The sequence below is a fragment of the Ursus arctos genome, unplaced genomic scaffold, assembly GCF_023065955.2.
Source record: "Ursus arctos isolate Adak ecotype North America unplaced genomic scaffold, UrsArc2.0 scaffold_17, whole genome shotgun sequence".
Taxonomy (NCBI): domain Eukaryota; kingdom Metazoa; phylum Chordata; class Mammalia; order Carnivora; family Ursidae; genus Ursus; species Ursus arctos.
Genome location: NW_026622841.1, coordinates 51,077,103 through 51,089,861, shown reverse-complemented (window position 1 = coordinate 51,089,861; position 12,759 = coordinate 51,077,103). Strand labels below are relative to the sequence as shown.

The following is a 12,759-nucleotide window of genomic DNA, read 5'->3' as shown; positions in this document are numbered from 1 at the left end:
TACAATTTTCAGGAAATGCAAAAGACGGGGGAACATGCTAAATCCTACCATGAGTATGAAATCAGCAAATCCAGACTGTGGGAAGCTTCCCAGGTCAAACAACCCAGATGCTTCCATAAATAAATGGTAGTTTAAAAAATGGGTGGAGGGAGGCCTATATGTTAAAAGTGAATTAAAAGATATATTGAAATTTTTAAATGGGTATAACTAAACTGTAGGGTCCAAGGATGCACATGGGTGAAAAAACCCAAGCAATGCCTTATGAAATTCTTTACAATTATTTGTATAATAAATTTATAATTTATAAAATTTATGATTTATAATTCCTATAAGAATTATTATTTATAAAGATAAAACTCAGAGTAGCAGTTACTTTTGGAGGGAAGATGGGGATTATGGCTAGGATGGGGCATATAGAGGGGTTTCTGGGGTGCCTGGAAAATCTTTCTTTCTTGATCTGGGTAGTGATTATACACTTAGTGTGGTTTTCTGTATCTGTATATAATAGAAAGAAAAGGTTAAGAGAATGAAAAAGGAGAATCCTGTTAAGATATAAGTCTAATATAGAAGGTTAAGTGGAAAAAAACAGAATGCAGAATTATATTTACTCTATTTTTATGAAAAGTAGGGGAGAGGGCATATATATCCTCTGAACAGATAGTCACTCAAGTTTAATAGTTATTACCTTAACAGGGATAGATGTTTTACCATTTCTTTGCACTGTTTGACATATTAATAGGGGAAAATCTAATAAATGATATATACTGATATACATATGCACACATACACACATGCAAATACAGATTTACTTTTTACTTTGAAATTATCTCGAGTTTACAAAAGAGTTCCTTGTAAAATATAAAGAACCCCTGTACATCCCTGACCCAGATTCAGATTCAGATTCCTTTTGGCTCATTTGCTCACACTCTCTATTTGATAATTAGTTGCAACTACCATGTCCCTTTACCCGTGAAAGCACTTCCAAGTATTGCCTAAAAATCAAGGCTATATACACATACTTATTTTTTAAATATGGACATAATTATTAGCCTTGAAAACATACAGGGGTTTTATGTCAAATAAAAGTATGTGAAAATGCTATTTTAAGCTGCAAAGAATCATTTTTAAAAAATGCAGGTCTTTTCCACGTGATATGCCTTAAGGTAATTGGTCACTTCTATCTGAAGTTTAAAGAAATTTGCCGTTATTGGAATATATCCTCAGATAACACGAAATGAAGAAACAGTCAAAAACCACAATCATTTTCAGTATCTGCTCTAAGCTTACTTGTAGTTTAAATTCTTTTTTTTTAACTGCTAAATTCTTAATTACTCATTAATTTAATATTAGGGAAATTAGACATGAAGTTCTAGAGGGTGGCAGAAATTTGCAGAATGCTCCCATGTCTCTATCAAATCGGCTACAAAGTGAGAAATTAACTGGAGCACATGGTCTTTTTTCTTTTCTTTTTCAGGTGATGCTCAAACCCAGTGTAAGTTATGTACAGAGAAATATAAATAAATTAAAACTGATTTTCTCAAAAAGAAAAAAAGAGGAGACTTAATTTGGAAGATTTTAAAACACACAATTTGTGGACCTTATCAGCTTTTTATAAAGAAGAATGAAACTTTTAGATAGTGTGTAGATTGAAAGTCTCCATAGTGCTTTTCAAGATTTTGACATATCTGGGTTTGGTCTATTTTTGTGCAGAATGAGAATATCTTGCCAGAAAATATAGGGCCTCTTTCCATACTTTGTACTAAATTAAGCTGCATACAACACTGAAATTATTTGACAAGCCGGTCACTTCCAAAAGCACAATAAAAATACTAGTTTCTAAAATGTTTATACTAAAAACTGTTGCCCTGAAATACCCAAACTCTGACCGTGGACTGATGAAACTGTTCCCTAGGTTTGCGTTTATAATAAATAAGGACAATTAGCACCTGGGCAGGCGCTGGAAGATGACTTCGCAGCCCCACACGTATTTCATTGTGAAAATAAAACTCTTTTTCTTTCGAACTGACTGTCTGGGATTACGAACAAGATGCAGTTCAACTATGGATCGTCACGCAGGGCAAATAAGATGCGCTGGAGCTTAATGAAATCGGACTGGGCTTTCTTGGGGGCGGGGGGTGGGGGTGAAGTCTGGAGATGCTTAAGGGAGAGGGTGCTTCTCCACCTGGTAGAAGGCGTTACGGTACCCCACCTCTGCCCACAGGTGAGCGAGATGGAAGTGAACGGGCAGTTTGAGTCCGTGTGCGAATCCGTGTTCAGCGAGCTGGAGTCGCAGGCGGTGGAAGCGCTCGACCTGCCCATGCCCGGCTGCTTCCGCATGCGGAGCCACAGCTATGTACGGGCCATCGAGAAGGGCTGCTCCCAGGACGACGAGTGCGTGTCCCTGCGGTCCTCCTCCCCGCCGCGCACCACCACCACCGTGAGGACCATTCAGAGCAGCACCGGTGAGTGAGCGGATCGGCTGTTCCCCCCCCCCCCCCGCCCTGTCCCCCTTGCCACCACCAGCCTGGCCTCCAGGCCTGGGGCTACAGAATGTCCCAAAGGACTGCACACGGTGTCCTCGCTGTTATCACACAGTCGCCAGTAACCTTGTATCACCCGTGCCCTGCAAAAAATGGTTTTGCCTCCCTGCCTGCCTCTGTCCCCACACTTTGGCCACATTCCCAGTCCTCTCTACCTCCATCTCTGGCCTCAACAGAGAAACTTCAACTACAGGTCCAGAAGGGACAGCACCAAAGGGGGGCGGGGTCTTTCCAAGATCCCCACACAGCATCCTAGCAGCCAGCAAACTCATCCCACCAGCTCCTACTGGCTACCAGTCAGGCTCTGACTTTTAGGGGTGACCCTTAGGCAAATCAGCTACCCTGGTTGCTGAGCATAACAATGTGGGAATGCCTTTTTTTTTTTTAATTCCAAGATATCCACAAAATGACTACCCCAAACCCCTGAAAATATCACTATAAGAAAATAAGGAAGAAACGGATGATCCAGACATATTAACTGAACATCTTATGAGTTTTCTTTCATTATAACAAAGACAGATTTCATGATTTTAAAACCTTCTGTCATATGTATACAGCACCTCCTTTTCCCTCTAAAGTACAGTTAGGTTTATGCAGTTAAACTGTATTTTTATCAGATTTTAAGCAGAGAGGCACAGAAGAGCGTAACTGGTTTCCATGACACTGAAACCTGCATGGGAATATAGCCATGGGTTAGATATGACAATGTGTGTGTTGGGGTTTTTTTTTATATTCATAACATTTGGGTCCAAGAAGAAAATCCCCTCCATCTTAACTAGGCTTAAATGTATGACTGATATCAGTGTAACTTCAGTACAGAGGAGTTCTACGAGAAGATCATCAAACCTCGAGTCATGGTTAAATAATAATGAATAAATTAGAAGAAAAAGCTCGTGCCAGAATATTGCAGTATTCAATTTTAGTTCTAGGTGCATCAAACACCAGTAATTATCATTCAGCCCAGAACTTTCGCAGGCTTGAGAAGTAACAGGTCCTCAAACCTGAGTTAAAATCCTCCTAACTAGAGATAGGGAATTGAGGTAGCAATTTGTAAGAAACTATTAGAGGTTAAACATGAGGAGGTCATTCCTGACCGATGAGACTAAGATACCAGGATCAGGGGAAGGGATGCTTCTAGAGAGTGTACAGGCTCCACGGCTCTGCAGGGAGCCCAGCCCCTCTGGCCTCGGTGGGCCAACTCCAGCCGGATACTGGATGTGCATTCGGGCTCACCAGGAAATTCACAAGGACAGCCACAGGTGTGGGTAACAAACAAGGTCGACTTATAAACTGAAAAACAAAAAAATTTCAGTCATCCATGGGCATATTTCTGTGTGTGTTTATGTTCATGCAGTAAGTGTAATTTGAAGATCTGCCCTGTGCCTATAGCGTATCACTGTGTCTCTTATTGTTTTCCATTTTCACCACCGCCGCCCCGCCCTTTCCTGTGTCTATCTAGTCTACCGCTCGCTCTAACAGTCTCGCCGCCTGCCAGCTGCTTCCTGTGCTGAAATCGCTAGTTAGAAACACAGTAGGCAGGTCCTTGCCCAGGAGCGCCAGGGGAAGGAAAAGGGCCACCAGCTGACTCCTTCCCCCTCAAGGAGCAGTGCTGTGGATAAAGGGGCAAGAGACTCCAGAACAGTTTCGTCTGCCCACCTGTCAGAGGATTTGTGCTTTTGTCAGTGAAGAGACAATTTACTTACACCTCCCACATTCGTCCTCGTGTGTGCTCTTCACCCCACACACCAGGATGTCTACGCCTTCTGAGACCTTTCCCAGATACACGGGGAGGGAGGTTCCTGGAGTTCAAACAATAGGGTTGCTAGATAAAATCCAAGGTGCCAGTTAAATTTGAATTTTAGATAGTCGATAATTTTGTAGTGGGAGGATATCTCAAAGTTGCTTGGGGCACACTTATGCTAGAAAACGATTTTCATGTTTGGAGTATTTGCTAAATCTGACAAGCCTATCAGAGAAGAGGAGTAGGGTCTGGGAGGGTGTCCTGTGTTGTTCCTTTTAGAATATAAATTGACCATAGGGTATTTAGCTGGGGGCGCTATTCGCGAGAACACCCAAAAACAGAGAGGTGAATGAGAATACCAGAGGTGATTACATCACTCCTTCTTGGGCTCCGTGTGTCTCATCGCAAGTACTGGGCTGCATCCACCTGCCTGCAGCTCTCGGGGCGGGAAGGCTCCACGCTTGGCTGCAGGCTGCAGGGGGTCAAGGGCAGGAAAATGTGGGAAGGCATAAAACACCAGATTTTTGCACAGGGCAGCTGGTGACATCACCCTTCATCACACTAAACATGATAGATGATCTTTACAGTCATGGAAAAATTAACAAGTTAAGGACTAAACCATGGTAATAGGTTCTAAGTAAGCCCATCAGACATTTTATCAATGCGACCTTAAGAATTCTAATATCACCTTACAGTTTCTCTATGTCATAGATTTGTTCTTTTAAAAAGTCATTTTATGATATAATAAGGTTCTCCATTCATTCTACCCCTCCCATTACTCCTGGGTGCTCCTCTCTCTTTCACACATGCTTCCTTTTCTTCCACATGATCTCAGTACTATCAAATTACTTTTCTTCTACTGGTTTCCTTCTTACATTGAATCAAATAGAATTTCCTGTAGAAAACACAGAAAATCTACTTTCTCACAGAATCTACTAATTTTTGAAAGAATGTGCTCATTTGTGGAAATCTGGAAATTACTTTGCTCTAATTTTACCCATTTCCCCCATGTACACAGGTCAGATTTACATCCGTGTTCAGTAGGATGTGACATAGATTTCTCCTTTTGCTTCTTTTCCTTTGCTCATTATTCTTGGATACTTAGAGCCGATTCTCTTTTTCCTAAACTTCCCTTTGCCTGAAAACAAAAGTTCTTTCCGTTTTGTCAACTGCAGTTATTAGCTGTAACTTTTCCCCTACAAAAGTGCACACGCTGAGTCTTTGCTTTTTGTGTTGGGCCGTTCTAATTGTTCAAATTTTCAACACACCATATTAAGGTTTCCTCTTCCAGCCTTGTCCATTCTCCATATTAACAAGATGAAACCATAAACAAAAATCCACAAGTGTCTGTTACCATGTGAGAGTGTCATGAGACATGACAATCAGCCCAAAGTAGCCCCAAGGATCCCCTAGCAAGATGAGCAAGAATGGTGACTCATCCCAGCAAATCAGGGCAAATTAGGAAACGAGTTCGAGAGTGACTTACAGTTCTGCTCCTTTTGGTTTATTGACTTTTTGGCTTGTGTGTAACTCTGATAGAATCTTACATTCTCCAGCCTGTAATCTGCTTCAAGCACTCAGATGTCTCTCCATCTAATAAATTCAACAAGCTTTTATATAAAACCACTGTACTCAAGACTATTAAGCTAGGATTAGAGCTACTGTGGGAAAGTACAATTTAATGGTGGAACAATTAACCTCAGGACTGTGAGAGAACAAGCACCCTTATTTCAGTTGCCTGAATATTTTAGACGAAAGTAGAACGAGGTGCTGAAAATATAGCCACACGTCTACTTCAGAGCAGTGGATTAAACATGCCTCATGTGGAGTATACCGACCCAATTGTACGTGTTTAAGAAGGATTTTTCTTTTTACTTCTTACACTGAGCTCTACGATCAAAAGCATTAGCACGTCATAGACTTGTATCTGGTGAACAAGCAAAAACGCTGTATAACAATCATTCCGATACAGACACACACTTGGTCAGAAAGGACAAAAAATAAACTGTAGTGGCTACAAAGCAAGTAGTAGATGAACCGATCGGTAGGGGCAGAGGGAAATATTTTTAAATAAGCATCATAAAAACGATTGTAAAAGCCAATATAACGTTTGATTAAAATAATACTCTGACAGAAACTATCATGATGTAGAATTCTGGGGTTTTTTTTTTAAGAAAAGCATTCATTTTGAAATTACAAGCTTTTCAAAGCAGCTTTATGTAACAATAACACAAATTTATCAAGAGTAAGGAGGTTCGCCTGCCACATTGTGGCTCTTAAAGCTTGGTGTATGTGCTCTACTCTTTTTTTTTTTTTTTTTTTAATCAGAGGAAGTCTTAAAACTTGATGGAGTTGAACTGATCTTTCCTTCAAGAAGCCCCCGGGGGGGGGGTGCCTGGGTGGCTCATTCAGTTGAGCAGCTGCCTTCAGCTCAGGTCGTGATCCTAGGGTCCTGGGATCGAGCCCCACATCAGGCTCCTGGCATGGTGGGGAGCTTGCTTCTCCCTCTGCCTGCCACTCCCCCTGCTTGTGCTTGCTCTCCCCACCCCCCCATGTCAAATGAATAAAATCAGAAGGAAGGAAGGAAGGAAGGAAAGAAGGAAGGAAAGAAGGGAGGAAAGAAGGGAGGAAAGAAGGGAGGAAAGAAGGGAGGAAAGAAGGGAGGAAAGAAGGGAGGGAGGGGGATTGAAAACAAAAAAGAAAAAAATATGTTTCTTAAAATAAGCCCCCAGAAAGGTCCCCATGAGGCCCGAAAATAAAGCATCCCCCCAGGCCAGCAGCCAGTGTCCTCGAGCCAGGGAATCGGCACAGTGTGCCCTGCTGGGTGTGGCTTGGGGCCAGAGTAACACCAGTATTTATACTTTTTTTGAATGAGATCCTATTTTCCCTTAAGTTGAGACATGCCCCTCCACAATCCCACTTCACAGTCCATCATCGCTGTCAGCTCTGGCCCACCCACTCAAGCTCTTGCTCAGTTTAGCTAAAGCAGGTACCCTTTGATCAGCTGAGGTCGGCGCTCACGTTCCAAGAGTTCTTCCACTGGCTTGAGTCTTCACCCCCAATCAGCCATCCCATCCAGGACACTGAAGCTACCTTCATGCACCTACCTTCATGCCCCTTCCGTCCCATACACCCTGCTCCCCACCCACCCCCAACAACAAAAAATAAAGCCTTAACACACAAGATCTTGAGCAGAATGACATTAAGGCAATAATGTGTATTTGCAATGCACATAGTAGGCACTCAATAATGGAACAAGAAAGGGGAGAGAAGATGCCAAAAACAAAAAAAATACTTGTTTTTATTGCAATATAATTGACATACTACATTGTGTAAGTTTAAGATGTGCTTCCTGTTGATTTGATACGTTCACATATTGGAATGTGATTACCACCATAACATTAGCGAACACCTCCTTCAAGTCACTTAATTATCGTTTGTCCTCTGTATGAAAACATTTAAGATCTAGTCTTTTAGCAACTTTGAAGTATATAATATAGTATCATAGACTATAATCACAATGGTATGCATCAGACCCCCACAACTTATTCAACTCCTAACCGCAAGCTTGTTCTTCTGACCAACATCTCTATTCCCCCACCCCCTCAGCCGTGTGTAACCACTATCCTCAGTTACCACTAGTTCAGGTTTTTAGATGCCACATATAAGTGATACACAGTATTTGTCTTAATGTGACTTATTTTGCTTAGTGTAATGCCCTCAAGGTCCCATCCATGTTGTCAAAATGGCAGGATTTCCTTCTTTCTCATGGCTGAATAATATTCTACTATATATAAACCACATCTTCTTCATTCAGCCATTGATGGACTCAGGTTGCTTCCATAGCTTGGCTGTTGTTAATAACAAACAGCGGAAAAACACTCATGTACTTCACAAACTGCATGTTTGGTGACTGGATAATCCAGACGACTTTCCTAGGGAAATAGCATCGCTATGAAAACAAGATGAATCATAAAACTATTAGCAGAAGAAACTTCTACATCATCTAGTCCGAGGGTCTGCAAACTACCATCTATGGGCCAAATCCAACCCTCCACCTATTTTTATAAAGTTTGATTGGCACAAAGCCACACTCATTTGTTTGCATATTGTCTGTGGCCGTTTTCGCTCTGTAACAGTAGAGTTGAGTAGCTGTTGCAGACAGACTGACTGTAAGGCCCAGAAAGCCAAAACTATTTACTATCTGAGCCTTGACTGAAAAAGGTGACCACCCCTGATCTAATCCACTGACCCCCATTTTAAGATAAGAGAGCTAAGGAGGGCTTCTGTCTGGAGGCAAAGTCAGAATAAAACTCCCCTGATCTCCCAGCCACAGCCCTTTGCTTGTTTGGGTCCCAGCTCTTGAAGTTATTCATTGCATGATTGTAAAGTTAATCTGAACTCATTTTCTTCATGTGTAAAATGAAGTTAGAGTGCTGCTTCCCTTGCCAGTGTTAATGACCACTTTCGGAACATCCTTAGAGTTCAGAGAAAGCACACTTCTTTCTACGAGGCCCTAATTCAATTAATAAGTTGTTTTCATAAAGCACTGAAGGAAAGGTTCAGAAGTCCAAGGGGACAGACAGCAGCCAGAAGTGTTTTGAACAAAGAGCCTTTCTTTTCTATTCAAGATAAGATCAAGTAATAAATATTCAGACATTGCCTGGACTGGTTCCTTGTTCCTCTACTAATGAGGTTCCCTTCCTTGAATTTCTCCAACCATCCAAGTAAAAGTGGAGATCATCTGCTTACCTTCATCGGAGGAGGCAAAAAAATACAATTTAAAAAGCAAGATTTGTGGCACAACCTTATGCCTCTTATGAGGTCATTTGTCTGGTTTTTATATCCAAGGAAACTGACAGTGCTAACTTTTGGAAGAACTTTGGCTATAACTTTTCCTTTCCTCTATGCTCTTGAGTTTGAATTCCTCTGTATTCTATTAGAAATATTATGAAGTCATAAGATGTAAAAGTCTTATTAGATAGAGGAAGAAATAAAGTCTGGAGAACTTCGTAGGCTTTCATCTCCTCCAGTTGTTTTGCTATATATAAATCACCTCTCAGGGGCGTCTAGGTGGCTTAGTTGGGTGAGTGGCTGACTTTAGCTCAGGTCATGATCTCAGGGTCCTGGGACTGAGCCCTGTATCGGGCTCCATGCTCAGAGGGGAGTCGGCTTCTCCCCCTCTCTCTGCCCCTTCCCTCTGCCCCTTCCCCAACTTGCGTGCTCTCTCACGCTCTCTCTCTCTCTCAAATAAATAAAATCTTAAAAGAAAAAAAAATCACCTCTCAGGAATAGAGTGGCAAGCTTCAAGATGTTGTGCTCTGTAGACAGTCCTAAAGTCCACCTTTGCCCATATGAAGTGTTGTCACATGGCCAATCGTGAAGGGGCTCCAAGGTCTTCTAGCCATTAAGGTTAATGTGAGGCTCAAATCAGTAAGAAAGTAATAAATCAGTAAGGATGATTATGAAATCATCAATAAGGAAGTATTATGTAAATTGCACATTAAAATGCCTCTATCCTGGCTTTGATTTTAGATCTCTCAATCTGGCTTACTTTATTAACAATGGTAATGGCTAACCTTTTAGCACTTACTATTTGATAAGCATTTTGAATCAGCTGCATAGACTCTCTTGTGTAATCCTAATGAATACTCTAGGACATGTATGTAATATATTATCATTCTCATCATACAAAAAAATTAAGCCTTATGAAGGTTACACAACTTGAATGAATGTCTAGTATGGTATACCTTGAAATAATTTAATACAAATCTGTCTGTGATCAAGAAGCTCTCTTCTTTAATGCTTTCTTCCCACAAATTTTTATTTAGCTCTTGCCATATTTGAAACCTGTGTTTTCCTTAAATTTTTCTTTTTAAAAAAATCCCTCTTAAAAAAAAAAAAGCCTATTTCGTTCATGTATTATTGACATGGCTTTTCATGTTGGTTTGTCTAAATATGAAATATCTGTTTAAAGTTAAACATGTAGGGATGCCTCGGTGGTTCGGTCAGTTAAGTGGCTGCCTCTGGCTCTGGTCATAATCACAGGGTCCTGGGATCAAGCTCCGCATTGGGCTCCTTGCTCAGCAGGGAGCCTGCTTCTCCCTCTGCCTGTCGCTCCCCCTACTTGTGTGCTCTCTCTCTCCCTCTCTCTCTCTGACAAATAAATAAAATCTTTATAAATAAATACAGTTATAGATTTAAAAAAAAAAAAAAAACAGGAGAGGTGGCTCGAGATGGCAGCATAGGAAAATCCTGACCTCATCTCCTCCCATGGACACAACAAATGTACAAGTACATACGGAGAAGTACCCTCTGGAAAAGACCTGAAAACTACCTGAACAAGCTCCTCCCCAACAAAGTAGAAAAGGGCTCTGTCAAGACCAGTAGGAGAGGCAGAGATGAAATCCTGTGAAAATCCCACCCCTGGTGCAGCAGTTTAGTAGGAAAAGATCTCCCAAATATTGAAATTTGCTCTGAGGAGCAAGGGGTTTGTGCCCCACACCAGGCATCCCAACCCTTGGGACCTGCACTGAAGAGATGAGCCCCCAAAAGTCTGGTTTTGAAAACAAATGGGGTGCACATCCAGGAAAGCCATTAGGCTGTAGGGAATGGAGACTCTACTCTTAAAGGTTCGCAGGTAGACTCCTCGCCCCAGGATCCAGCATAGAAGCTGAAGTTCATAAAACAACCACACAATATAGGAAGGAAATGTATTTGCTACTCTTAAAGCACCTGCTAGAAAAACAGGACCCTGTTGCGACTCTCTCCAGGGACAGAGATGCTGGCAGGCACTGTTTTTGGTATTCTCCCTCTACCCTGCAAGTGTGGGCACTGGCAGAGGCCGTTTTTTTCACTCTTCCTCTAGCCTGCTAGCCCTGACATTTGTGCCCCATCCTTGCACATCACTCCACCATGACTACATCTAAGCCAATCAGCTGAGAGCCCTGGCCCTGAGCACTACTCCACCACATGGCTGCCATAGTTGGTCAGTGCATGCACGCCAAACAAGGGACATCCCTTCCATACCTGGCTCCAGTGGCCACAGCAGATTGCACTTTGAGCCCTATGGGTCTGAAACAATTGGAGAAACAGTTCTAGGCAGGCCAGCACCCCCAGGACACTGCACCAACAGCAGACTGAAACACACCCTCCAGTCCTCCTGTGAAAAAGGCCTATCTACTTGACTTGCAGCTTCAGCCTGACAGGCATGCTTCCAGTTTACCACACATCTAGAAACTACGGAAGTGCTCTCAGGGAATGTAGACTGAGGAATACCATCTCTGAGCTCTCACTTGGCCTTGCTACAACTTATTAGTGCCTCTGAGAAAGAAGCTCATACTCTCACTTAGAGTCCGGAATTTTCAACTGTCACTAAGGGGATGCCTCTAGATCACTGGGTTTAGAAGCCAGCAAGGTCTACGATTGCTGTCCCACAGGACTGTGTATATTTGCCTACCTTAAAACCTGCTGCCTGAGGGTCTACCTCCAATCAGCCTGAAACTAGGTGTGACTGAAATCCCTCTGGAACACTCACAGATTTTGACACAATCTCAACAATTGGGGCCTACCAAGAAAAAAGGCTGCTTAGACAATCACAAAGGTTCTAGAGACAGCCAAGAGTTAGAGCAAGGTTATAGAATAGGGTTCATCTCCTATACAAGGCCACTCCTGTAAGACTGAGAGTGCTGTTTTGCCTAATACACAGTAACAAACACAGAGCTTCAAGCAGAATGAGGAGACAGAGGAATACATCCCAAATCAAATAACAAGATAAAAATCTCAGAAAAAAATTAAATGGAGATAATTAATATTACCTAATAAAGAGTTCAGAGTAATGTTCATAAAGATGCTCACCAAACTGAGGAAAAGAAAGGGTGAACACAACAAAGAGATAGAAATATAAGAAAGTACTAAACAAGTCACAAAACTGAAGAACACGATAACCAAACTGAACAACACACTATAGAGGTTCAACAGCAGACTAGATTAAGCACAAGATAGAACCCATGAACTAAAAGACAGGGCAGTGGAACTCACCCAAACAGAATAGCAAAAAGAAGAAACAAACCAAAAGGTCAAGAGAAAAATTAAGAGATCTACAGGACAACATCAAGTGGAATATTTGCATTATACGGTTTCCAGAAGGAGAAGAGAGAAAGGGGCAGAAAACTTATTTGAAGAAATTATGTTGAAAATTTCCTTAACCTAGGAAAGGAAGCAGACATCCAGATCTAGGAAGCCCAAAGAGTTCTAACAAGATGAACCCAAAGAGACCCACACCAAGACACATTATAATTGTCAAAAGTTAAGGATAATGAGATGATCTTAAAAGCAGCTAGAGAAAAACAACTTGTTATGTACAAGGAAACCCCCATAAGACCATCAGATTTCTCATTAGAAACTTTGCAGGCCAGAAGAAGGTGGCATAATATATTCACAGTACTGAAAAGAGAAAACTTTCAACCAAGAATACTC

At 41.7% G+C, this 12,759-nt stretch overlaps 1 protein-coding gene across 11 annotated transcripts in view; it reads left to right on the top strand.

The window, feature by feature from the left end:
• DLGAP1 (DLG associated protein 1) overlaps nt 1-12,759 on the top strand; it is an 843,835-nt gene that overhangs the window by 674,348 nt on the left and 156,728 nt on the right. For all 11 annotated transcript variants that reach the window (XM_026496025.3, XM_057313266.1, XM_057313260.1 and 8 more), the window contains one exon: nt 2,222-2,462. In XM_026496025.3, the coding sequence (XP_026351810.3) occupies nt 2,222-2,462 (241 nt within the window). The remainder of the gene's footprint in view (nt 1-2,221; nt 2,463-12,759) is intronic.